This window comes from Ovis aries, chromosome 4 (assembly GCF_016772045.2).
Source record: "Ovis aries strain OAR_USU_Benz2616 breed Rambouillet chromosome 4, ARS-UI_Ramb_v3.0, whole genome shotgun sequence".
Taxonomy (NCBI): Eukaryota; Metazoa; Chordata; class Mammalia; order Artiodactyla; family Bovidae; genus Ovis; species Ovis aries.
In genome coordinates this window covers 76404048-76431827 of record NC_056057.1, presented here as the reverse complement: position 1 = coordinate 76431827, position 27780 = coordinate 76404048, and the positions used below count along the sequence as shown (strand labels likewise).

Here is a 27780-nt window from a genome sequence, read left to right as displayed (position 1 = left end):
ACCAATCCAGCAAAAACACACTTCAAAAATGACAATGAATTAAAACCTTCCTAGAATATACAAAAGCTGCAATAATTTATCACTGACACATACTACAAGACATGTTAAAGATAGTCTGAGCAAAAATAATATTAGATGGAAATATAGCTTTACACAAAAGAATGAAGACCACTAGAAATGATTAATTACATGGACAAATATGTAAGGTCTTTTACTTGTTACTTAAAACTCATCAGAAGATAACTATTTAAATAAAAACTAATAATGATACAATGTGAGGTTTAACATAAGTAGAAGTAAAATTTATGATAAAAGCACAAAGCTCAGGAAAGGAGAAATGGTAGTATACCACTGGGAGGCTCTCATAATATACACGAAGTAATACACTATCACTTGAAGGCAGACTGTGAGAAGCTAAAAAGGCATAACCTAAACCTAAAGCAGCAACTAAAATAACGAGCTGCCGGTAATAAATACAACAAAGAAGAGAAAACAAAATTATGTTAAAATGGCAAGAAAAGAGAAAAAGCCGTAATAAAGAACACGTAAGAGAAATGGAAAACAAGCAGCACGATGATAGATTTAAACCTCAATATATTAGGAATCACATTAATGTAAACGGTTTAAACATCTCATTAAAAGGCAGGGATTGTCAAATTACATTTTTTTAAAAAAGAATAGAAAAATATACAATGTTAGTGTTAATCAAAGAAAAGCTGAAATGACTGTACTAATAACAAAATAGATTCCAGATTAAAGAATATTCCCAATGATATCCATCTGAGCCGCCAGGGAAGCCCCAATGACATAGGAAAGCACTACATAATGATAAAAGGGTAAAAACATCAAGAGAATATAACAAAGTTACGCATCTAATGACAAAATTCTCAAAATATATGAAACAAGAACTGACAGAATTGCAATGAGAAATAGGCAAACATAGATAGTCAGAAATTTCATTACCCCACACTGAATTGTGTCCCCACAAAATTCATATATTGAAGCTTTAACCTCCAATGTAACTATGTTTGAAGTTAGGGCCTTTAAAGAGATAATCAAGGTAAAACGAGGCCATAACGGTAGGGACCTAATCCAACAGGGCTGGTGTCCTTATATAAAGAAAAGGGGACCCTAGGGAAACTTGGCACACAGAGGGAAGTCCATGTGAGGACATGGGGACCATACAAACTAAGCAAAGAGGGAGGCCTTAGAAAAATCCAAACTCGTCAATACCTTGATCTTGGACTTCCAACCTCCTGAACTATAAAAAAATAAACTTATGCTGTTTAAGACACCTAGTCTGTGTTATTTCATTATGGCACTCCTAGCAAACTAATATAGCCTTTCTCAATAATTAATATTATTTTTATAAATAATTGATAATTATTGCAGAAAATAAGCAGGCATACATAAGCTTTGAACAATATTATCAATATCTTGACCTAACTGACATTATAGAACATTTGACCTAACAGCAGCAGAATACACATTCTCTTCAAATGCATATGGAATGTTTAATAGACAAGTCTAAGAAAATTTTAAATTATTCCAGTTGTACTAAATATGTTCTCTGACCACAATGGGATTAAATTAGGAATCAGAAACAGAAAGATCTTAGTAAAATCCCCTAAGTATTTGGACATCAAGTAACACACTTCTAAATAGTGTATAGATTAATACACCATGGCAAGGCACTGCTATTACAAACTTATCTACATGTTTGTTTCTTTTTTCAAGAGACCATATACTTTTTGATAGCAGGGCTCTTGAACTCAGTGCTTACAAAAGAGGAATGAAGGTGCTACTATCGTGAAGTCCATGACATTGGCAGGGCCCTTCTGTGCTATAAATAACCAGCACTGTTCTACAAATGGAACACTAGGGTGCAAGCTCAAGACCCCGCAGCCAACGGATAAGGAATATGGGCTCAGACCCAGTCTCCACCCAGGCCTCATGCTCAGACAGGAGTAGATTCAAGTAGCTGACACACACAGCCCTCTGTCATAATCCCCCAGCTGGCACACACTTTTCCTCCCTTATATTTCAGTTATTTGTTTACAGCCGTCTCTTTTGTGTAATTTCCTACAGGCAGGACACCAGGCTCTTATCTATTTTTCTTCCAAGGCCCTGCACAGTGCCTGGCACCCTCAATTAATACTTGTCGACTGAATGAATTGGCTGTATTCTGTGAGCCAACAGGGGATACTGTGACGTTTTATTCCTTACAAGTACCTTTATTACAACCAGGGAGAAAGAGGCACTGTGTTCCTGTGGTTTTTCTGCCGGCTGGACCACAGTTAGAAACCTGGAGGAAGGAAACAGCAGAGGTGCTGTGTAGAGGCCGAAGCCATTTCAATGGCTGGATGGTGGAGGAATTCATTTCAGATAGTGTAATAACATCTGCTCACGCTTCATCTGTACATAACATCTCCATTGTGAAGTGAGCCTAGACGGGATTAGGCTGCCTTTGTTTTCACCTGATACTGTGCTTTCATTTCTCCCAAAGAGGCGGGCCCAATGAGTGCACAGGGAACAGGGGAGGCCGAAACGCTGAAGCATTTAGCAGGCTCAGTTCAGGAATCTAAATTGCATTTAATTGTTAGGAGCAGACAGTTGGAAGGGTAGAGAGCAAGGCTGCCAGCTCCACAGGGACTCCCTGAGGGGTTCAGGGTAATTAGTGCTGGTCTTGATGGTGAGGTCTCTTTTTAGAAAGAAAAATCTCTGCAAAACTGAGCGAGGAAGTGCTCCATAGGCGTGCAGCAGGGTAACCTTTTGCTCTGCTCTGCGAAAATGCAAAACCTCACAGTCCTCTCAGTTCAGTTCTCTAGGCTAACGTTGCAGTGGCAACAGTTACCCCCACATAGCCTAAACCAGCACAACCCAAGCCTCTTTTCCTTTCAGGAGAGAGGATTTAGGTGTGTGTTTTCTTACCTAGGAAACCTTCAGTAGCATTCGAGGGCGGCTGATGCACTCAGCAAAATCACCCAGCAACTCGATTCTGAAGTTAAACACCACAAATTCCCGCGTGAGGAGAGCACACCCCAAACCTCTGGAGTGATCCTGCCCAGAGATGCCTCCAACCACCAACAGCCGAAGGACCCAGGGCACAGGGGCATCCTCTGCCTTCCACACACGGTCCCCAAGCTTCTCAGGAGTCACGTTTGATTGTTAAACTAAAAGCCAGAATGAGCACAACTCAAAGTGATGTCAAGTGGCTGACATTCTGACAACTTCTCACTCCTCAGAACCTTCATAAGTTTCCAGTAAAACGAATGCAATAAATGCCTAATTATTCGACCCAGAGGGGACTGCTGAACCTAGTAGGGAGCGGCCTGTGCGTCTGCTCAGTTTAAGTCAAGCGCCATGGAAGACAGTCCCAGGACCAAGCGCTGTAACACGGCCCCGGGGAACCTGCAGTTCTGCCACAGCGCTAGAGCATCCTCACAGCCCAGAGTTACAGCACCCTTTTCCTTCGCAAAGAAACGCGAGCGAGAAGGGAGTCCGTGAAACTGCCAAAGTCCTGCTTCCATTCCAGTAAAGGAGTCCAAGGAAGTGTGTCCAAGACGGAGCTGGATTCGAAAATTAAGAGCAAAGCTGTCTCCCACTTCACGCGGGCTCACCAGGGCGCCGGCCTCCCACCAGGCAAAGCTCTGCTTTCCCTCGCTCGTTCTTTCCTGCTCAAGTAGCACGCGCACAGACGAACACACACGAGACACGCGTACATAAACAATGACACACGCGCACTCGTGGACATACGGGCACGCGCAGTGACCCGGGCAAAAGCGCGAACATGCACGCGCAGACAAGAGTGCAAGGGCACCCGTACACACTGGAGCACTGGCGCGCAGACAGGGGTACGTGGGCACACACAAGCACGCGCGTGCACCAACCCAAAAGTGCTTCCACTCCCAGGGTTTCCACCCTGCCCCAGCTCCCAGTTCCCGCCGCGCCGGGGTCCCCGTTCCCTGCGCCCCTCCCCCTCGCAGAACGCCCACTCACCTGGCGCCGGTGGCGGCGAGCCCGCGCCCCGCGCGCGCACCCTCCAGGCGGCCCCGGGGTCAGGGCGCGCAGCCGCATGGCCGTCCGGGCCACCGCCGAGGGCCGGGCCGGGCGAGGAGGGCCGAAGCAGGCGCGGACCCCTCCCGGGCGGCGATGCCCGGCAGGTATGCCTCCTGGGCCCCTGTGTCTGGGAGTCCCAGAAGTTCGACCCCGGGAGCCCAGAAATGAAGCGGTCGCCAATTCCAAGTCCACTGGGTCGTCAGGAGTCAGATGCCGCGAACAAAAGCCCAGACGAATGAGCGCACGGCCCCCCGGCGCCCCTCCATCTGACACGAATTAGCGCTCCCTTCCCCCCGCCCCAGACCGCAGCTCCGGAGAAGAGGAAAAAGGTTTCTCAGCCAAACCCAGGAAAAGTGGCGAGGAAACGCCTCCTAGGACAGGGGTGGGGGGCTAACCCTCCATCGCCCTCCAACGCCCTTGGCCCTCCCACTGGATTACCCCCGCCTTTGGCTTGAGTACAGCGTTACTAGGATTTCAGACCTCTCCAAGAATGCAGACCCAGGGACTTAAAATCAAAAGCGGCAGGCTCTCTGGCTTTCGGGACTTTAAATCTTGTATACTGTCCAGTAAACTTGCATCTGTACTGGTCAGTCTCACCGGTAATCTGTACTGCCAGCAAACAGTGGCTTTGAAGTGGAAAGAAGGAAAACTCTAATACAGAAAGGTTGTCTTTCCAATTTGCCTCTTCAACTAAGAAAAACAAGGAGCAGCCTTGCCAAAGTGGGATGAGAAGCAGGTAGAGGTTCCAGCAAGCTCAAAGGAAAATGACCATGGGGCCTTGTGTAGGAACCTAGGGTCTGGGATCCACGGCACCCCTCCCTCTCCTTACTATCCAGAGAGCCATCCAGCTCCCAGCAAATCACATCCGAGTTCCCTCTCTGGGTCTGTGATTTTAGAAGGAAATTAGAAACTGTTTTTAATTTATTTTAAGAAGATAAAGGTGACTGGGATGGTGGGGACAGGGTCTCACATGAAGAGGAAGCTGGACACCTGGAAAGGGGAAGGGTCCCTTAGCCTGAAGCACAGCCCAGAGGGAGAAAGTGGGCCAGATCCACAGACAGAATGGCCCTTTGCCTGTCAGACCCCACAAGACTGAGTCGTCTTGGGCAGGGGTCCTGGACCAGTGGCTCTTAGCTCTCCACCATGAGGAGCTCTAGCGACATTGCTGGAAAGGGGTCCCTTGACAGTGGACTTGTTCAGCTGAGGCCACCTCCTCCCTTCCGTGGGGTCCCGCAGAGGAGGCCGACGCAGAGGAGCACATGGCCTAGGGAGCTGGATGCTCTCAGACCTGCCGGCTCACTGTGTGCATAGCAGCACCGTGTGCTCCAGTGGCTCGGCCTGCCTCTGTGCCCAGCCCAGGGTGCAGCAGCAGTAATGCCCTGTGTTGGTGTAGTGCTCTGACTTCAGATCTTCAGCTCCGCTTGCAACTCCAAATGTCTTAGCTTTGGAGAGCAGTCTGGGTGGGCTAGACCCCAGGCCTTTATGGTTAACACATGTGCAAATTCCAGCCATCAATTCAAAGGCCAACATTAACCTCTCAGGTTCTGGCACCAAATACCCATCTTTCCATTTCTGGGGGTTGAATAGCAAAGCTGCTCTTTGACTTTCAACCACACACCAAAAAAAAAAAAAACCAGAAACACATCATTCTGGCTTCTCACCTGGCAGCCACCCATTCATTTTCATTTTGCCTTCATCCTTCAAATAAGAGTATATTCATCTGTCTCTATAGTCATTCATTCGTTTGTTAATTTATTTTCTAGATTTATTTATTATTCACTTTTTCTATAAAGAAGTCAAACTTTAGTTTTCGTAAACACCTCTCAGTTCTGTTTCTTCATACACATCCCTCACCCCCATGTGATTGCAGGATCCCTAAGAACACACGTCTGTATTGGATTTGAGTCCCCACCATCGAGAACAAGACGGAGCCCAGAGCTATGTCTACAGGCTCAGCTAGAAGCACACTCTTCTGCTGTCTGAGGGCACACAAGGCAAACATTTTCCCAGGAATCAGCTGGATCTATCACCAGTCTCACCCATGGAACCAGCAGGAGGAACCTCAGTCCTAGCAAAAAGGTAACTTTCAACATGATAAAGCTCCTTGAACGCATGGAGGGGGCTGCACACGCTACGGGGCCCTTGGAAATGATGGTCCTGAGCACCAGCGCACCTAGGCCCATGGTCGCCAGAGTGGAAGACAAACGGGTGTTTTCATAGGGACACCTGAATCTCCTCTGATTCGATTAAAAAATACATCATTCAGAAAATTCCCACACTTTATTATTAATAATAAATACATGCATGCAATCACACCTCACAGATGATAGCACAGTGGGCTATCACAACTCAGTGAGAATCAGGGATCCCAGATAGTCCACTGAAGTCCAGAACACCAGAGCCCAAGTGAACTTCCCAAACACACACCTGCCAGGACTCCCCGCTTTGCCTCCGGGCCCCCTCTCCAGTCCCTTTTTCCTCTAGCTTCCCACACCACCACTTGAGGCAAGCTGAAGCATGAGGGTTTGGGGCCAGCTCAGCCTAGGGACCAAGCCAGCCACTCCAGCCTTGCCAGACTCACCCCACTATTGTGCTGCAAGCCTAGCCTGCCCCTGGCAAAGTGACAGTCCTCCTTGCTTCTTGCTGTCCTGACATCTGCTTCTGAATTCTGGCTGCACTGAGTCCCCAAAAACAAAGGAGGTTCTTCCTGCACAAGATGGACTTCAGGGAGCCCAGGTCCAGACTTTGAGGGTAAAGCTCTAACACCAGGCCTTGGGACTGTATCACCAACACAGACTGGGAACCCAGACTGGACTGGGGACACGAGCTCAGCAGTGAGTCCAACTCTAAGACAAGATGCGAGGTTGGCCCATCCAGGATCTCATCTAACTGAATGGAGGCTACTCCCATAGGCCATCCCAGAACGCTGAGGAGCAGCCTGTGTGCCTGGCAACACAGGGCTACAGTGACACCCTTTACCCAACGGTGGGAATGTCTGTATGTGGCATTATGAGGGGGGCACTGAGCCCACTCATGGGACTTCAGGAAAAACAGATGACAGGTGGGCTGAGACCTAGAAGAGAGAGGGACATTTTTGAGACAGCAAAAGAACCAGGGGACCATAAGGCAGGGTGTTTCTGTGAACGGAAGCACAGCATGCATTTGGGGTATGGATGGCAGGCAGGCAGAGTCTGCGTCCTAAGAGCAGGCCTGGAGAGGAAGGGGGCCCCACAAAGCAAGCCAGGGCCCAACCCTGAGGGCAGCGGGAGTCTCTGGAAGTGAGAGAGGAGGAACCACATGAACATACTGTGTCCTGGGACCACTTGGCGAAGAAGGAGTTTACTAACACAGAAAGGGAGAACATTTCAGTGAAAGCTGTGCTGTGGGACTGGAATCAGATGCTGGTGTAACTCATGCTTTCAATGCAGAGACACAGATACAGAAATGAAAATTAATGCAAATGTGCACATGCACGCACACACTCATGCACAGGCATACACCCATACACACAGAGGCACATATATACTCCCTACACTCCCCAGCTCTGTCTGTGGTGGGGGAGGGGCGCCTAAAGAAGCCCCCAAGAGTAGCGGTTACATGCAGCACCCACGTCTGTTTCCCAGTAAAAGAAATCAGGGCTCCCCGGAGACGTGGGTGATTTCAGATGAGTCAGGGATGGTACAAATGCCAAAAGGTAAAGGAATGCTTCCGGAATGGTAGGGCTGCATGACCAGGGGGCTCAGTCAGCCTGCAGAGGCTGTCTTGGCCAGACCTGGGACAACTTGAATATCGAAATAGTGATAATACTGGATTGTGTGTGTGTGTGTGTGTGTGTGTGTGTGTGTGTGTGTGAGTCAGTCACTCAGTCGTGTCCGACTCTGCAACTCCATGAACTGAAGCCTGCCAGGCTCCTCTGTCCATGGGATTCTCCAGGCAAGAATACTGGAGTGGGTTGCTGCTCCAAGGGATCATCCTGACCCAGGGATCGAACTCAGGTCTCTGGCATTGCAGGCAGATTTTTTATCATCTGAGCCACCAGGGAAGCCCTTAGCCCCTCCAGAAATCCCTGTTCTGCAGAGATGTCATCCCCAGCTGTTGGCAACCAGCAGAGGCTTTGGGAAGTTTAACCTAGCGAGCAATGCTCCACTGTCACAGCAGAGCCGACTTCCTACGGGTAGTCCCAAACCCAAGTTATTTCCCCAGGTCGGGTGTGAGGATAGAGGCGTCTCATCTGGCCTGTCCCTTCTGCTAGAGCATCCAGACAGCCCTCCTGTGTGCCTGGGAACTGGCCCCTACAGGGAGGGTGTGGTTGGAAAGGAAACACTGACAGAGCACCCTTTGAGTCACCAAGCTTCATCTCTGGATTGAACCCCAGTCTTTTCATTCCTCCGTAGTTCTGTGAACCCAAAATGCCCAATATTCTCTAGCTTTCACCAAACCTGGCTAGACCACATCAGGAACTCTGGGTAGGGATTCTGCCCATAAGGGTCCAGTGCTGCCTCCTCCGAGAGGCAGGGTTGAGATGGGCTGCAGAGGCTGCAGAAGAGACAGCGCCTCGGGGCACCCTGGACCTTGCTCTACTGTGTTGTGTCTGCTGGTTTATAGTCATCACCCTGGGCCTCCCATTTCTTCATTGGCTAACAAGAAGAAGCTCACTGCCGACCTCAAACAGTCCCTGTGCAGTTCACCCCAAAGCAGAGAGGCTTTGGTGTGATGCCCACCGAATATTCTTCCTCCCCTGCTAAGTCAAACCAGGCAGTCCTAAAGGAAATCAACCCTGAATATTCATCGGAAGGACTGATGCTGAAGCTCCAATACTTTGGCCCCTTGATGTGAAGAGCCAACTCATTGGAAAAGACCTTGATGCTGGGAAAGATGGAGCGCAAGAGAAGGGGGCAGCAGAGGATGAGATGGTTGGATGGCGTCACTGAATCAATGGACATGAGTTTGAGGAAGCTCTGGGAGATAGCGAAGGACTGGGAAGCCTGGTGTGCTGCAGTCCATGGGGTCAAGAAGAGTTGGACACAATTTATCAGCTGAACAATGACTCCTGCTAAGAAGGGTCCCTGCACAGCCAGAAGAGTTTGCAGGACTAAGGGGAGAGGCCCCAAGTAGATAATGAGGAGAAAAATCAGTTTCTGAGAAAGATGGGGTATTTTCAACAATATGAAGTGAAGTGAAGTGAAAGTCACTCAGTCGTGTCTGACTGTTTGCAACTTCAAGGATTATACATTCCATGGAATTCTTTAGGCCAGAATACTGGAGTGGGTAGCCTTTCCCTTCTCCAGGGGAGCTTCCCAACCCAGGGATCGAACATAGGTCTCCTGCATTGCAGGCAGATTCTTTACCAGCTGACACTGGGGAAACCCAGGAATACTGGAGTGGTTATCCTATCCATTCTCCAGCCAGTCTTCCTGACCCAGGAATTGAACTGGGGTCTCCTGCATTGCAGGTGGATTCTTTACCAACTGAGCTATCAGGGAAGCCCTCAATATGAACAAGTTTTAACTATTTCTGATTTGTTTTTTTTAAAGCAGACATTGTTTCTATTTATCATCGCCACTATGAATCTATATCTGTAGTCCCAGGACGGGTGTGAGGCAGGCACGACTGGGTCTCATCTTGCTGTGGGGAAGGTAGGACTTTGGGGTGACTCCCCGATACCTGGGTCACCCTCAAACTCAGTGAGCCCACGATGGAGCTGGGATTGCACCCAACCCCATCAACGTGTTCTCAAAGAGAGTTTAATAATTAAAATCTCTGATTTAAATTCCAACAAAAGCAAGTTTCCCAGCCTGGTATGATGCTCCTGACTTGAAGTAATCTCTCCTTCACCCAGATCATGCCCCAAGATGCTTCCAGCACATGAAAAGAGCATTTCCTGTAAATAACAATGTTTGTTGCAACTCAGAAAAAAGACAGCAAAATCTCCATCCAGGCCGAGAGAGCAGGAATCAGCGTCCACCGGAGGAAGACACTGTCTGTCCCGGTCAAACAGAAGCCACACTGCCTGGGCACTGCCCCATCACAGGCTTTCTCTGTGTGTCCCCAGGCCCCACCCCCACACACAGTAAACCGTGTGTGTCCTCCAGGAACCCAGGCTGTGCTGGATACACATTACTAGAGGAATGAATGACTATAAATCAATAAAGACAGATGCCAGGTTTTAAGGCAGTGGTCACTAGAGGCCACACCCCATGGTCACACCTGGGTTGGGCCTTGGAACTTGTGGCCTCATGTCTGCTGCCCTTTGATTTCTGATTAGCTGATTGACAATGATTCACAGCACCATTGACCCACCTTCCATTCTTTCCCCATAGTTCACTGTGTGGGAGGGACAGAGAGTTGATAAAGCCTGAAGAAAGTGGTCCCAGTGATGAGAAAGCTTGGGGTGGGGGGCACTGGGAGCCAGACTCAAGATCAGACTTGACTATGGAGAAAATGGGGAGTCAGAGGTTTACTAGCAAAGGGGCAGGAGGGGGCAGAGGGTGGGGGATGGGAGGAGGCAGACCGCCTGCAAAACAGGCTAGCAGAGTGGGGACGGGTGTTTCAACTAGGACCTTAGTGGTGGTGGCAACAGGAAGAATGGGAGCTGACTCCAGGGGGGTCACGACCACCAAAGATGGGCTGGGGATTAAGGGAGAAAGATCTGGTTTGGTAGACCAGACTGAGACCAGGACTTTCAGAGATTGTCAGCACTCGCTGGAGGAAGGGGGCTTCGGATCTTTCATTACTGGCATGATTTTCCTACAGTCTCAGGTGGGGTAGGTGGGGGTGGACCCCTGGAAGCACAGGTGCGGGGCTCTGCTCACTAGCTCTCCAGTCTCCTCTATCACAAGTGCAGGGGCTCAAGGGCCACCTACTGTTCAATCAGCTGACCAAGTCCACTGTACACCCACTGTGCATGAGTTTGGGATGGCCAAGGTCAAGGACACAAGCAAAGGTCACCACCTGCAAGAAGCACTCAGTCTGGCCTCCAGGAGACCTCTGTAAGGGGTGCTGCCACCCATCCCCCTCCACAGTGGGCTCCTACCAGTGCTTAGCCACCCCATGCACACCAACACTCAGTCTGTTGCCCTTGGCAAACGAAATGCGTAACAATGTCTTGACCCTTCTCCCAGCTGGCAGGGTGTAAACCTGGATGACAGCAGGTGCTCGTAGCAGCCTTGACTCTCGCTCCCCTACAGTCCAGCCTCACCAACTTTTCTTCCTGTGCTAACTCCCCGTCAGACACAGAGGCTGCAAGGCATCCATCTTTAAAGACGGGCCCCCTGCAGGCTTCCCTGGTAGCTCAGTGGTAAAGAATCTGCCTGAAAATGCAGGAGACACAGAATGGATCCCTGGTCCAGGAAGATCCAACATGTCTTGGAACAATTAAGCCCATGTACCACAACCATGAGCCAGCACTTCAGAGCCCAGGAGTCACAACTTCTGAGCCCACGCACCACAACTACAGAAGCCCGGGCACCCTAGAGCTTCTGTTCCACAAGAGAAGACGCTGCGATGAGAGCCTGCATGCCTCAACCAGAGAGTAGCCCCTGCTCGCCACAACTAGAGAGATGCCTACGTAACACGAACACCCAGCACAGCCAAAAATAAAACTATTTTTTTAAAATTATTTAAAAGCAGAGACATCACTATGCTAACAAAGGACTGTATAGTCAAAGCTATGATTTTTCCAGTAGTCATGTATGCACATGAGAGTTGGACCATAAAGAAGGCTGAAGGCTGAAGAATTGATGCTTTGGAACTGTGGTGCTGAAGAGGACTTTTGAGAGTCCTTTGGACTGCAAGGAGATGAAACCAGTCAATCTTAAAGGAAATCAACCCTGAATACTCATTGGAAGGACTGATGCTAAAGCTGCGGCTCCAATACTTTGGCCACCAGATGTGAAGAGCTGACTCATTGGAAAAGATCCTGATGCTGGGAAAGATTGAAGGCAGGAGAAGGGGATGACAGAGGATGAGATGGTTACATAGCATCACCAATTCAATGAATATGAATTTGAGCAAATTCTGGGAGACAGTGAAGGACAGAGGAGCCTTGTGTGCTGCAGTCCATGGGGTCACAAAGGGTCAGAAACAACTTAGTGACTAACAACAACAAAAATTTTTTAAAAAGGAAAGAAAAAAAGATGGCCCTTGTGTGACCTCCAACCCCTGCCACCATCATGGCTCATTTCATAATCCTCTTCCAGGGAAACTCCTTCAAGGGTTGGCTAGAGTCCACGTCCACTGCCCAGGTTCCACGCCTGGGACTGACAACCAGAATTTCCTCTCCATCCTCCCAAACTGCCCACCAGTCCCCACCTATCTCATCACCCCCAGCTGCTCCTCACCCACCCCAGCTGCCAGCTCACCTGGCTGCTACCCACGTGCCGCCTTTCCCTCCCCTAGTTCCCAGGCCCCCACCTCCTTCTCTTTCTTGGGTACCTTCTCTTTCTTGGGTCCTGCTCTCATCTCCCTTGGACAGTCCTTGTCCCCTGAGCACCTCTTAAGTGTCCTGGACTGTCTTCTGTGCCCACTCCCCCCAGCTGTCCCCTCCAGCCTATCCTGTCATCGTTGATGACACGCCATGTCCCCTCCAGCCCTTCCCTTCTGACCTGCTGAGTCCCAGGTATCACTGGCTCCACACCTCCACTGGGCCATCCCCTGAGCATCATTAACCTCAGCCCTCCAAGTCAGAACTCTGGGTTGGCTCCTCCCAAGTACCATATGGCCACCCTGCCAGCAAGCCCTTCAAAACGAATCCCCAAAAGACCTTTCTCTGGTCTCCATCCCCACCACACCTGGCCGCCTATCAGCAAGCTAACCGGCTCTCTGCATCCACAGGCCCTGCCTTAATAGGAATCACGGCTTAACGAAGCACAGCACACTCCCCAGCTTTCACAAGCACACTTTAACCAGAAAATCCCAAACTTCTGACCTTGGGCCCATAGGCCATTTGCGCCAGCCCGTGACAGCCTTGGACCTGTTCAACTCCCCTGCTCTGTTCCCACCCACTCTCTAAGCTGCTGTCTCAGAACGCCTGCACCTGCTATTCCTGCCACCTGCAACTCACCCGTGCGGCTTACTCTTCACTTCCTTCAAATCTCTGCCAAAACGTTACCCTCTCTGAGAGGCCTTGCATGACACCCTGTGGAGATAGCCCTCCCACCTCTGCCCATACTCACTCTCCTCATGTGGCCTGGTTATCCTTCAGTGTCCTTATGGCTACCTAACTTCCTGTCCTGGGGGCATTGTGGATGGGTTGACTGCCTGTCCATCCAACAGGGCAGGGACCCCATGTGCCTGGCTGGTGTGGGATCCCCCAGGCCTGAATCAGCACTAGGCACAGACTAAGTGATGAATGAATGAATGTGCTCCTCACGGCCCTTGGCAGGCCCCTCCCTGACCCCTTCAGGCCTCCCCGCCGCTCAGAGCCCTGTTGCTGCATCTGACCCCTCTCGCAAGGCAGGGCGCCTACCTGGTCTCCTCTCTCCCCTCCTGCTTTCCACCTGGAGGCCCTTCATCCCAAATGCCAAAACACATCTCCCTTCAGGGCCCTCTCAAGGTGACATGCGTGAGGTCCACTGGCCCCCAGCCCATTAAGCACGTACAGTATCCCATGCTCGCCTCTCCAAGCGTGTCACGCCTCATCACAGGAAGACCCGTGCCTGTTTGCTGCATAAATGAAGGCTGGAAACGGAATCAGGGATGCTACCCCAGGCTCCCGCCCAGCAGCACCCGCAGGACAGCTCAGCATACTGCCCTTTGCAAAGTGAAGCACACAAAGCAAGACAGTAGCAGCCAGACCACAGGGACCCTGTCCCAAAGCAGGAGACGCACAAGTCATGCTTATACAGCATCTCAATCGGCAAGGCACACGCAAACAAAATCTGCATCTCTTCATGGAGAACATGCATGGTGTGTGCGATTCCACACAGGAACACGTTCTAAAGCAATGAGCACACGGGGAGATCAAGATTCAGATGGAAGGCCATTCCTCACAGAAGTATGCACAGCAGGAGAAACTGGACGCAGCTTCAGTATCCAATGAAGAGCCAACTCATTAGAAAAGACCCCGATGCTGGGGAAAACTGAAGGCAGGCGGAGGAGGAGATGACAGAGGATGAGATGGTTGGATGGCATCACTGACTCAATGGACATGAGTTTGGGCAAGCTCTGGGAGATGGTAATGGACAGGGAAGCCTGGAGTGCTGCAGTCCATGGGGTCGCAAAGAGTCGGATGTGACTGAGTGACTGAACAACAATAAAATTGCCTGAGACAATTTGATGGCACTAACACACAGGAATCTTTAAGAGTACACCGTCATAAAAAGCAGCAATCAGATCCATACTCACTGACATGGAAATACCTATGATAGACTGAGAGAGGCACAGAAGAATCTACGTGTTGATCTTTCCCACCAGTCTTTCCCCACTCTGGGGGCATCTTGCCACCCCGAAGGAGAACAGGTTCTGGGGTGACTGAGATCCTCCTCCAGGTTCACTCCCAGCCCAGAAGTGTGAACTCACTCTGCAGAGGGTCAGCCAGGGCTCAGCCTCCTTGGCCGCCAGGTAAACACCAGGAGCACTCCCTGGGACACCTGGCCCCCAAAGGAGTTGACCCTTTGCAGTGCCCCCACTGCCTCTTTCTTGACAGGCAAACAGGGCCCCCTGCCACCCAGCAGACAGACAAGCCTGGGTCGCTCCCCACGTGCGTATCCCCCTCAGGACCCTGACCACGTGTCCATGTGCCAGCACTGGACGCCAGCAACGGAGCATGAACGAAACAAGGACTTTGTCCTCACAGGGCCTACATTCCAGGAGGCAGCCAGGCAGGCACCAGAGGCAGCATACGGCATACACCAAATGCTCTGGAAAAAATTAAGCCAAGTGAAAAAGACAGAAAACCATGCCAGGGACATGTAAGAGCAGGGTGCTTCTTCATCAAGGGCGATTTGATATTTTATAGGCAGGTGACTGAGGGGCTTCCCAGGTACTGCTGGTGGTAAAGAACCTGCCTGCCAATGCAGGAGACATAATAAGAGACACAGGTTTGATCCCTGGGTCGGGAAGATGCCCTGGAGGAAGGCATGGCAACCCACTGGGGTATTCTCACCTGGAGAAGCCCAGGGACAGAGGAGCCTGGTGTATTAGAGTCCATAGGTTGCAAAGAGTCGGACAGACTGAAGAGACTTGGCATGCATGCCTGTGCACCCAGAGGATGGAGAAGAGGCCACGGACACGGAAGCCTAAGGAACACCAGGCCCACAGGTGGAGAGGAGGCACTGCAGGCCATGCCCAGGGCAGGGGTGTGGGACAGAACGGGCTCCGAGGTGGGAAGGGGACCAGGCCAATGCAAGGACTTGACTTGTGAGAAACAGAGCTAGCCAGAGTGCTATGAGCACAGGAGGGCTGTGATGTGACAGTGACTGGAGGGAGGGAGAGGTGGCAGCAACGTGACAAAGAGCCCCCAGCAAGGGACAGTGGCAGCTGATAGCTGGCACCAGGTGGTGGCAGGGGCCAGGACCGAGGTTCTGCAGCCCAAACCCACCCTGACGTGGAGGGTGGCAGGGTTCTGTCTTGCTTAGTGCTGATGAAAGTAGAGAGGAGACCAGAGTGAGGGGACATAGAGACTTTGGCCCAAAACTCCAATGAGGAGACTTCCTGAACAAGACAGTTCATTATCCAGGGAGGCACTTTGGAAAGTGATGTGACCATATAGATCAAAAACTACAAAAATGGTCATGCTCCTGGCCTTGCTCACTCAATCCCTGTGAATTCCAGTTAAAGAGGTGTTAGAAGACAGAGGTGCCAAGCAGGAAGGGGCGATGTCTTCATCGTCAGTCACAGCGAGGGGGAAACAAAATCCATAAAGGGACGGAGCCATGCGGTAACCCCAGCACCTAGGAAGAATATGCCAGTGAGCAAATCCATAACCAGAAATATTACATAGACAGGAGTCCTCACATTGCAGAGACAATGTAATGACAAAGAATATTTCTGCTAAGGCACATTAAGAGGCATTGTGCAAAGAGCTTCAACAATGTATCTTCGTCCAAAAAGACAGGTGGGCAGGCAAAGTAGAAGGAAGTAGGCTTTCTTCCCTTCCTCTCATCATACCCAGGTTACAGTGTTGTAGTTGTATCTCTTGTGGTTGTGTCTTTATCATTTTCTCTTTTTTAAAGGAAACATTTAAATAGACAATGAAAAGGAGCAGCGAGCTTATTTATTTGCATACACCCCATTCCAGTCACATTCTTCTGAAACATCTCATTCATTTCTTTTTTTCATTATTTTTCCCCTGAGGTTATTTTGGCTGCAAGATGAATTCTCACAAAATAACAAGGGCTTGACAAATAAAAGAACTGCTCAAAGCATTCACGTTAACCTTGCCAAGCCAGGAAGCAGTCTGGAGTTCAGCATGTGAGTGAGCTCCAGAAATGATTTGCCTGAGGAACAAAAACAATAGCAACAACAATATCTGCCCAACGGCTCTCTGCTTCCATTTCAGAAATCGACAGGGACTTCCACGGCGGTCCAGACTTCGCACTTCCACTGAAGGGAACACAGGATCGATTCCTGTTCAGGAAACTAAGGTCCCACATACTGCCAGGTGCAGCCAAAGGAAAAAAAACAGAGAGGGAAACCAACAATGACGTGTGCATATCCTATACACATGCTTTGCATATGAATACATATGGATATGTACATATGCATACACATGCACACACGCGTACACATAAGATACTCACCACACAGATGCGTGTGTGCATATATGTGTGAGCTTGAGCATGCAACATGTGTGCACAGAAATGTTCACAGATGCACACGTGCAGACATACAGCACGTGTATATGCCTGCATGCATGCCTGTGTGCGCATATACACTCATCCACAAAGGGGGAGGCAAGCAGGTGGGGCTTTTTGTGAGGGGCACATTCGGAGCCTCCTGAACCCTGTTACCTTCTTTTGTAAAATAAACCCCACTAACTCCTGGACAGTGAGACATTCCACTCAAAACATGGTCGACTGCAGGGGCTTCTGGAGAAACTTTTAAGTCAAAATGTGATCTTTTAAAGATTCCTTTTATTTACTCAAACAGAAGTTGGCTACCCTGAGGCAGACCCAGAATGTTTTCAATTCCCTGGTCCCAGAGCCCAGAGTCTGTCCCGGCTCTCCACAGCCACTGCTCACAGCCCATCCTGGAGCATCAGGGGTCACCACAGGGATGTTCTGTGCAACCTGAGAGGACAAAATGACTTCGCTCATCACTTGCTTGAATTTCTTTTTTAACCCAATAACTGTGCCCTGCTATGAGCTTCTCTCGTCGTTGGGAGGACCTCTAAGCCACACTTCCTAAGCAGAGTGAAATAAGGCTTCAGCCTACTTCCCAGATTGGATAAGGCAATGGCACCCCACTCCAGTACTCTTGCCTGGAAAATCCCATGGACGGAGGAGCCTGATGGGCTGCAGTCCATGGGGTCGCTAAGAGTAGGACACAACTGAGCAACTTCACTTTCACTTTTCACTTCCTTGCATTGGAGAAGGAAATGGCAACCCACTCCAGTGTTCTTGCCTGGAGAATCCCAGGGACAGGGGAGCCTGGTGGGCTGCCGTCTATGGGGTCGCACAGAGTCAGACACGACTGACGCGACTTAGCAGCAGCTACTTCCCAGACCAAGGCTGAGGGGATGAGATGAGATTTCTGAGGTGGGCATGCAGTGCAGACCCCTGGCCGGCCACCCACACCTTCTTGCATGCCTGGCATGAACGCCGGACCCCAGTGGTAAGGCTCCTTCCACAAGTGAGCTCGTCGGGGTTCGACTCCCGTGGGTCTTGGTGTGGAGGGTGCTGCCCCCACTCCCTTGCCTGAAAAGGAGCAGGCTCTGTGCCCATGCCGAATCGCCAGGAAGGCTGCCAAGGGCAGGAGAGGAGCAAGAGCAGGAGGGAGCCATGGGGACACCCTGAGCCAGAGGCGCTGGCCTTCCTGGGAGCGCCCACCAATCTGAACAACGCCTGAGCCAACCGTGGGCTCCACTGTGTTTGGGAAACTTCTTAGGCAGCTTATTCAAAAGGGCTGACTTTGTCTCTCTCTGGTCTTCACATCCATGTACAGACACAGAACGCAAACGCCTCCCCTGAAGGGCCCTGGACAAACGGGCCCTTTACCTCAGCCACAACTACCAATCCTGCCTATGCCAAGCTCACACAAGGACCTTTTTACCCAAACCTGAGTTCTTTTAACCCAGTCCTTCTCCCTAATCTTCTAAGATGTCTGTCTTCTAATCTTTCAAACACAAGAAAAGAATATCCATAAGGTATAATGACAAAAACGCCCCTGTCAGTCCACAGTGTTTTCCCAAACTTTTTGACAGCAACACACAGTAAGAAGTACATTTCAACCAGCATCCTGGTAAAACACATATTGATTGATAGATGCATTAAAAACTGAAAAAAAAAATTTTTTTTTAATACTTTACAACCTGTAGAATACTCTGGAATTGTTTTCATCCTAGTTCATTTTTTTTCAAGTACTGAGTGACTTCTCTAGCCACGAATAACTGGAGAGATGTCAAGGGCATTTGGAAATAAAAGGAATCTTTTTTCTTTCAATCGTCACCACAAGTGGGGTGGTCACCAACTTTCACTGGGAGGGGATAGAGATGCTGTGCAATTCCTGGGCCAAACCCTCCAACAAAGAATTACTCCACCAAAATGCAATGGAGCATGTGCTGAGGGGTGGCTCCCACAGTTCAAAAGCATGTATCATGGAATTTTCCAGAGAAAGTCTACAATCTGGAAGGATGTCCTATTTCAGGAGCTCCGGGTAGGAGGTGGGTGGTAAGCAGGCCTCCAGGAGATGTGCCATCTTTCTGTCAGTCAGTCCTGAGCCTCAGGACCATCCCACCCCCATCAACAAGGCCCCAGCAGGTCTTCCCCCTTCAGACAGGGCAATGCTTCCTGCAAGCAGAGGAAAGAAGCGCTTCCAATTTCAGAGCCCTGTGTGGGTTCCCAACATAAAAGGGGAAAGAGAATTTGTTGTCCTGATGGTAGCAAGTTGCAGCAAGTCCAGGGCACCGGCGATCAAAGGGGCTGGGCCACCTCCAGGTAATCCCCACCAGGAATGTTTCCTCTGCTCACACTGTTTTCTCTTCTTTTCTTAGCCCAAGGCAAAATGCAAAGCTCCCATCTGTGCCCCCACTTTCAGGCTCACCAGGAACTCCCAGACTCTGGCGCCCCGATTCCTCACAAGTGTCCATAGGCACAGATTTCACAGAGCCTGACCGGGTATACTTCCTGCTACAGCTACATGGTGTGTGGGGCAGGAAAGGGCACCAGGTTTTCATTCTAAGGACACAGGGCTGAGGCCCACCTTTGCCTTCACTCACTTGCAGAATTCAATTGTGTTTCCTCCCTACAAAAATTGGGACAGAATCATCCCAGCCCCACGCAGCAGGAATAGGACAGGGGTGTGGCCGGTACAGAGGCACTGGCCTCACTCGTGTTCCCACGCATCTCCACCCCTCAGTGCTCGCTTGGGGGTTCCCCTGGCATGTCCCCCTGTGCAAGCCCAGAGAGAAAATCTAGCTCTGACACCAGATGGAGCCTCCTTACAGGGAAGCAGGGGGCTCTGCAGGACCTCCGGGAGCAAGTCCATGGACCAGGGCATGGGAAAGCCAGATGAAACTTCCTAGAGCCCAAAACCACTCCCCAGCAGGCTGATTACTGCACTCTTCAAGGCGTACGCTAAGTAAATATGAAACACTGAGCAAGCATGCTCAGATATATATAATGAGGGTAGACATTCCCCAGGACAGCTGTCCCCCAGGGACAGTGTTACGACATTCACCACTGGTGAGTCGATAATATTCCTGGTGGCTCAGAGGTTAAAGCGTCTGCCTGCAAGGCGGGAGACCCAGGTTCAAACCCTGGGTCGGGAAGATCCCCTGGAGAAGGAAATGGCAACCCACTCCAGTATTCTTGCCTGGAGAATCCCATGGACGGAGGAGCCTGGTAGGTTACAGTCCACAGGGTCGCAAAGAGTTGGACATGACTGAGCGACTTCACTCACTCACTGGTGAGCCCCCAGGACTTTCTGGCGCACAGAAGTGACTAGGCTGCTCATGCACCAAGAATGGAGACCCAGAGGCCAGGACAGACAAGAGGACATAGGGACATCTTGCCAGCTGAGAGGCAGCACAAGAAACTGACCTCCTCTTTGTACTCACCATGACCCAACCAGCAAGAGAGAACAGGCTTCCTGCTCTCCCAGCTTCAAGGCCTCCATCAAGGTCAAGGGCATGACCCCTAACCCTCCCTTAATACATCACAGGGTGTTGAAGGCTGCTCCCACCCAATCTATCTCAGTCCACCCACCCCTTCCACCCATGCCAGGCCCTCCCACCCGCCATCTGGCATCTTCTACAAGAGAGGAGGGCTGCAGAGCAGATGGATGAATAAGGACTTAAGAAAGGCTAGTGCAGTGTGGGGCCTTGTTACGATCCTGATTCTAACACACCTACTAGAAAAGTCATTTTGAAGCAATCAGGGAAATCTGAATACAGATTTCCAGCAATGTGTGTTAAGTCGCTTAAGTTGTGTCCAACTCTTTGCAACCCCATGGACTGTAGCCACCAGGATCTTCTGTCCATGGGATTCTCCAGGCAAGAACACTGGAGTGGGTTGCCATGCCCTCCTCCAGGGGTTCTTCCTGACCCAGGGATTGAACCCGTGTCTCTTACATCTCCTGCATTGGCAGGTGGGTTCTTTACTGCTAGCGCCACCACAGAGTAACTACTCAGAAGAGCAGTACTCTCAAAGCCAACATTCCCAAGAACTTGTAAAATGTCACCTCCCCTTCAAGGGAGTGACGGTAAGGATCAGAGAAATTTAAATAACACCCACACTGACTGAGTAACTACAACAAATGTGTCCCCCCAGGTCCTAGGCACCTATGTCCAAGGGTGCCTTGGGAACACGTCTTTGTCCCTGAGAGGACAGCTGCTGACCTGGCCTCTACCACCTGTCCTCCTCTTCCTTCTAACTCACCAGCAGGAGGGGGCTGCACCATGAGTCCAGTGCACGGACGGACCCCCAGATCCACAAGGTAGCACCCTGTCTGCCCCCAGGTCAAGAAGGCATCAAAACCAGGACATCTGGGCATCCCTGGGCCCGCACTGCCCACTGGAGATAGCATACAAGCCACATTTTATGTAGTTTTCCAATTTCTGGTAGCCACATTTTGAAAAGAAACAGATGATAGCAATTTTAATGATATATTTTACTTAACCCAATATATCCAAATGGTTATTTTTTTCACCATGCAATCAACACGAACATTACTCAGGAGATATTTTACCTTTTTTTTTTGGCACTGTCTTCAAAATCTTCTGCACATATTATGCTGTCAGCACATCTCAGTTTAGACACTAAATTTCTGAGTTAAAGTGAAATATAGTCCCAGCAAAACAATAAAGTTATGTTCAGTGGAAAAATAACAGTACTCTGCTAACAGCTTTTAAATTTAAATGACTTAGAATTTAACAAGGAATCTGAAATTCCCCTCCCCAGTCACACCGGCCATGTTTCACACATGTGGCCAGCATCAGCACACTGGACAAGCACCTTTAGGCTCCAGAGAACACTTACTCAGCACAACCTGTTCACTCCTCAGTTTCAGATGAAGACAATGCAAAGCGCAAAGGAGGCAGCCCAGATGGTCTCTGTGAGGATGTGCTGAGTTAGCAGTGTTGGCGCAGGTTCTATCCAGTCACGGGGAGCCCAGGGCCTCCACGGTGCCCCCAAGGGAAGCCAGGTGGGACAAACACGCCTTGGCAGGCAGAGGGGACTGGAATAGATCCATCTTTTGGCCCTAAGGGACCCTAGAGTTCAAGGACAATATTCCAGGGTTTTATCTTTGTATCCAAGTGGTGCACTTGGAGCAGCATGCTTATGTTCCTCGGGCTGTTCCTCCTGCAGACCTGAGTTAGTACCACTGCCCCTGGCCACCACTCAGGCTCTTGGAGACTTGTGCTCTACTTCTCTACTATGTTGGTTGTAGGATGTGACTGAGGAATCTGCAGGGACTCTACAGAGGCATTCCCTCAAGATTCAGATTTGGAAAACTTTGTTTCTGATTCTGTTGTCTGTTTTTCTCCAATTCATTTATTTTTATTCTATAGATACAATGAAACAATTAGAAACACCTGTTTCCCTTACCCAACTGGCTTCCAGGAGGCTCACAGCTAAATCATTGTGGTACATAGAATTTTTTAAATATCCACTGAACACTGACCTTCCAAGGGCTACATGGGCTTCTCAGATTTATATTTTCTCTCTTTCTCTGTATTTCCCTTTGACTATTTAATCATCTTTATATGCGTGCATGTGTGCTAAGTCGCTTCAGTCATGTCTGACTCTGCGACCCTATGGACTGTAGCCCACCAGGCTCCTCTGTCCATGGGATTCTCCGGGCAAGAATACTGGAGTGGGTTACCATGCCTCCTCCAGGGGATCTTCCCAACCCAGGGATCGAACCCATGTCTCTTATCTCTCCTGCATTGGCAGGTGGGTTCTTTACCACTAACACCACCTGGGAAGACCCCAGTCTTCACACATACATACTTCCACGTGCTTTTCAAATCATTTTGGAAATCTGGCAAGGCAGTAAGTCATGGAACTAAAGTTAAAATTCAGTGGGTTTAGAACATGGACTTGGAGGTTTCAAGGATGAAATAACAAGCACATTTATGTCTGTGGTTAAAAGGCCTGTGACTGGGCATCCAGGGGCTGCCCAGCAGGTTCCCACCCAGGACAGCAGCATGCAAGCACCACACTCCCACACAAACACCAGCAAGGTTGCGGACAGCAGACCAGAGGCCCAGCCCTCAGCTGAGCCATGCCAGTTCCAGAAATACTCTTCTTCTAGATCACCATAAACTAAAATCATCTTCACAAACCTCACAGCCTCCTCTCCCAGCTCACAGATGAAACAGACCCTTCCAAAAAGTAACCCCGCTGTCCCAGGATCACACAGCAATTCTTCCACATCCTCAGGCTACACATACTTCTGGAGGAAGGTGGCCGCTATACAGTCCTTGAGCATCTTCCAGGCTCCACACCTGTCCTCACAGGTGGCCACCAGCTCAGAGGAGTGTCAGCTGACAGTTAGAATCAGTGCATCTGGGGAGCAAGTGGCCCACAGACCTTGGGACACACAGTCAGCCTCCGGACTCATCTTTCAGACATGTGCCCTCAGAGACACCCCTCTTGGAAGTGGTGCTGAGCACATAACCTCACCCCTGGTCTTCTGAGAAGCAAACCTTGACCCAAGATACTGGGCAACAGCACAGCCAGTCTCCACTGGCGTCAGGAGGATGAAGGAGCAGGAAGGAAGAGCCCAGAGTAGACACAGGAGGACACGGCGAGGGCCTGTCTTCTTGGAGGACTTTCACGGCCACTCAGACGGTTCTTTTCAGGGAGAACTCTAAGAGGTCCCGTGGCCCCAGCGTACACCCACATACTAGGCTCAGAATCAGACGGAGCTGGGTGATTCCTGAGGTGCCTGCACTGCTGGTATCAGCAAGAGGCCGAACAGTAAAACAGAATGTGCTCAGTCACTAAAGGGAATGGCTAGCGGCATTTCAGAAAGAAACACTGCTCCACACTTCACCCTACAGGGACCTTGAATCAGCATAGATCTCGCTGTGTGTGGCCCACAGAAACTGCTGGCACACAGGCAGGGCTGCCCCACAGCTTATGCCTTTGCCCTCTTCAACCCAAAAGCTCTCTACTGAGGAACACCCAAGACCTGTGGCCCCGAGGAGGGACAGGCTGATGTCCAGACCCCCTGCTGAGCCCAGCCATCCCCCCACCCCAACCCCAGGCTGTCCCGGACCACGAGAAATAAACCTTGTTGCTTTAATCCTCTGAGTCTGGGGTGGTCTGTGTCACAGGAGACAACTGGCACAGTCACCCACGCCAAACTGAGTGGCTGCTCAAGGCCAACAGGAAACCGGGGCCCAAATGCAATGCACTTTGACAGACTATTTCTCCGTTTTAGTAGTGATGGCAAACGCCCCAGATGTGCTCACCTCCAGTGGGCAATGCACTGAGCAGGGCCCAGCTGGTGATCAGTTTGGAAATGGCAGTGAGCCACTTTTCTTCAATGAAGTTCTGCAAAGAACATCTCCGGCACCATTTACAATTATTTTTAAAAACTCCAAGAAATGGAATTAGAATTATCTGGTCAGCGGCGGATGGGACAGACACTTGAACATCCACATCCTTCATCATGGTGAGGTGCCTGCTGCTGAAGTGGGTCACTGGGTGAATGAAGGTCTCCAATCTGCTGTGTGGACACCCTTAGAGATGGTGTGACTTTTCAGTGGGATTCTTAACTGCCTGCAGAACAGGTCATCAGTCTCTTAGCTATGCGTAGAGACAAGACTTCTTTTAGATTTGCCTGAAGATGAACAGTGTTAATAAGTTCAAGGCCTGTCACTTTATCAATACTTTGCATATGGAAGTAGGTGTCAAGGCTGGCCAACTCTATCAGTGCCTGGAGACAACGCATCAGTGGCCAATTACACACCAAGCTGCCAGCAGGGGTGCAGGAGCCCAGATGAGTGCCAAAGACGCCCGCTCTGGGCACCATGATGGCGACCCCAGTTCCTGCTCCTGCCCTCACCTCAAAGCCAAGTCTGGACTCACTACTGGGCACTACCAGGCCAGTCCCTCTGCCCTGTGCAAACATCACTACAGACAACAGCATCAGAGCCGGGAAACTTGGAACCCCCTGCCTGGGAATCACCCTTCAGGGACTCTCAAACCTCTAGCCAGTGACAATGGTTCCAAAATCAACAGTCGTGCCAACTGCACCAAGTGAGACAAAATATATAAAAATGGCTCCTAAGCCAAGAGGCATTCCATAAGTAATGGGAAGAAAATACACTTTCACCAGCTTCTTATTTGACCACCATGCTAAGACACACCCTTTACAGAGGCCCTATCACCTGTCTTCCAGGAGAAACACACTGAGAGGCAGGGAACTGAAGGTCACAGGCCAGTAAGCCACAGAGCAGGACTTATCGGCAACAGAGAACTCTACCCCTCCTGCCAGTAAGTCCCTTTCAATAAGGACCTTTCCCTGGGGAATCCACCTAGGTCTATTCTAAGCCAACGTACAGAAGACCTTCTTCCCTGCTTCTGCAGGTAGGGGATATTATAATCACAGCCCACTTTGTTCAGTACTTACATGTGCCAGACAGTGCATTATCTCATGGAAGCCCTGGGCTGAAGCCAGCCAGCGAGGGGACAGCATTGGTGGCTTTTCTGGCACATATTTACCAACCCACATAAATCTTCCCCTCTTCCAACACAGTCACTGACTACAGGAAAAACCTACAACTTAGGCTTAACCAGTCAGTGCAAGGCTTCTGTGGCCAAAGGACATTTGTTGAATGGCCGTAGAAGAGATGCTCTCTCTCCAGAAGTATGCAGTGGGTGATTGACTGCCATCTTCTAGTCACAGGAGGCCCACCAGGGAAAGAAAGCGACAACTAAAAAGGCAGAGAAGAGAGTTTATGGGCAGTCACATGGTTGAGTTGCTTGATCAACCAAGCCTGATGTCTACATTACTTCTCGTTATTCTCCTTATATAAATCAGTAAACAGCCATTGGACCTAAAGAGCCCTTGACCTCAGAGGGAAGTAAATTGTCCAGGGTTCCCGAGATAGTACAAAGTAATGTTGCTACTTGAATCTTGTATCTAGCCCAGATTCTCCTCTGTAATGCTTAATTTTCTGTGTCCTTTTAGCTAGGTTATGACAACAAATGTCTGTCTACATGTTGCTGTAAAGGTTTCTTCAGATACAATTCACATTTAAATCAGCAGATATCAAGTAAAGCAGATTTTCCTCCATAATTGGGTGGGCCTCATCCAATCAGTTGAAAGCCTTGAGAAAAGACTAAAGGGAAAAGATAGAGGGAGGAATTCTGCTCTAGACTGTTTTCAACTCAAAACTGTAATATCAGAACCTGTGGAAATTTCTAGCCTGCCATGCAAACTTCAAACACACCGGCCCCCTCAAATTCATGTATTTATCTAGATAGATGATAGATAGATCTAACATAGACATGTATCTATAGATATCTGATATACCTGACTGAAACATCTGCTTTAAACCCTAGGCTCTCTGTTGCCTCGCTCTTAGTCACGATCAGTTCCCACAGCACCTCCTTTAGCTCTTATGAACATACCCCCTTCCTACATCAAGTTTCACGTGTGCACAGAGCTAAACTCAGCTTCTGAGCTGGAAGCAACTGTCTCCCTTTGCATGGAGAGCGCACTGTCTTGCACACAAAAGAAGTTCCATCTTCATGTGTTTGACGAAGAATAAAACTACTTTCAACCAGAAGAGCTGGCAACAAAGGCCTCCAGAAATATAGATTATCACTCAATAAGGCAGCAAGCCAGTGAGTCAGGGACAAAGTGAAATATGAATGAGTGCTGAAAACATGCCCAAATTTGCACTTGTTAATGCAGACCTCACTCTCCAATCCTACACTCTACTGGGTGTCCTAGTCTTGGGCAGGAACAGGAATTGAGGGCTCAGGTGGCTAAAGGATGGAGCTCTCCGCAGCTCTTTCCTGGCAGAGACCCCTGAGAGGAATTGGAAAAATTACCAGCCACAGCCTGACACAAAAAGATGTGTGGATTATTGCAAAGCCAAACAATTTTAAAGCTATCTGACTGAACCATCACTGGGTTTCCAGAGCTAGTGCTTCATGCAGAAGAATGGATAAACTTAACCAGTGGTTCTCAGACTTGAGTGGACATCTGAACACCCTGCAGCTGTCACTCCCAGACCAGAGCATGGTCAAGCCCAGACCTGGAATTTCTAACAGCCCCAGGGGCTGCTGATGTTGGTCCTGAGACCTCACTTCAAGAAGCCCTGACTCAGACATATGTCAGAAAATACAGACTCTCAGCAAACCCACCCAAACAGTGGGCTGAGGTGGGCAAGTGAGCCCTGGGTAGGCATCTGCTGCGTGGCTGTAGCAATAGCTACAGTCTTTTTCCCAGGAAGATTACGTAGGGTGCCACTGGAGAGCACTTGAGAGTATCATCACAAAAACAAACTAAAGAGCATTCTTCTTTTGCCCAGTTCACAGAACCATCTAAAGAATAAACACAATAAATAAATTCTCTTACTCTATCCAGGCAAGACAATTGGTAATTAACAGTTTGACTTACTTGTAGGATAATGTCTGCAAAGTACTTAATAAAAGTCTAGCATTTCATGATTTCAATATATAACAAGGACTATCCTTGGATGCTGAACCATTGAGTGAGTGGTGATTAGGAAGCAGGATGCTCAGAGTTTTAAAGGGACAAAGGAGAAGATACACCTGACACCAAGGAATTCTAGGGCCTTCACCAGGTAATTAAGCTTTGAGGGCCAAGAGCAGGACAGCAGACACTGTACCTCTTGACATGAGGTGAGCACAGTATGCCACCTCATACCTATGCGAGCCTGAATGTAATGACAAGAAAAGACTCAAATCCAAGCTAGCATATCCTATGAGGAAATTGCCCTCAGCTCTTCAAAACCTCAAAGTAAGGGAATAAATAAATCTGTCCCTATTTTCAGATGACATGATTGTCAACATAGATAATCCCAGGAAATCTGTGAAACTGCTAGAACTAGTAAGTGAGCTGACAAAGATCATA

At 49.5% G+C, this 27780-nt stretch overlaps 1 protein-coding gene across 12 annotated transcripts in view; it reads right to left on the bottom strand.

Annotated features, from left to right (window-relative positions):
- Positions 1 to 27780, bottom strand: part of TNS3 (tensin 3) — a 223416-nt gene that overhangs the window by 182106 nt on the left and 13530 nt on the right. The window contains exon 1 of one of the 12 annotated variants that reach the window (XM_060415056.1): positions 4000 to 4428. The exons of the other annotated variants lie outside the window; for them this stretch is intronic. Within the exon in view, the coding sequence (XP_060271039.1) occupies positions 4000 to 4077 (78 nt within the window). The 5' untranslated portion in view covers positions 4078 to 4428. Of the gene's footprint in view, positions 1 to 3999; positions 4429 to 27780 lie in introns of those variants that run through there. 12 annotated transcript variants of the gene reach the window in all.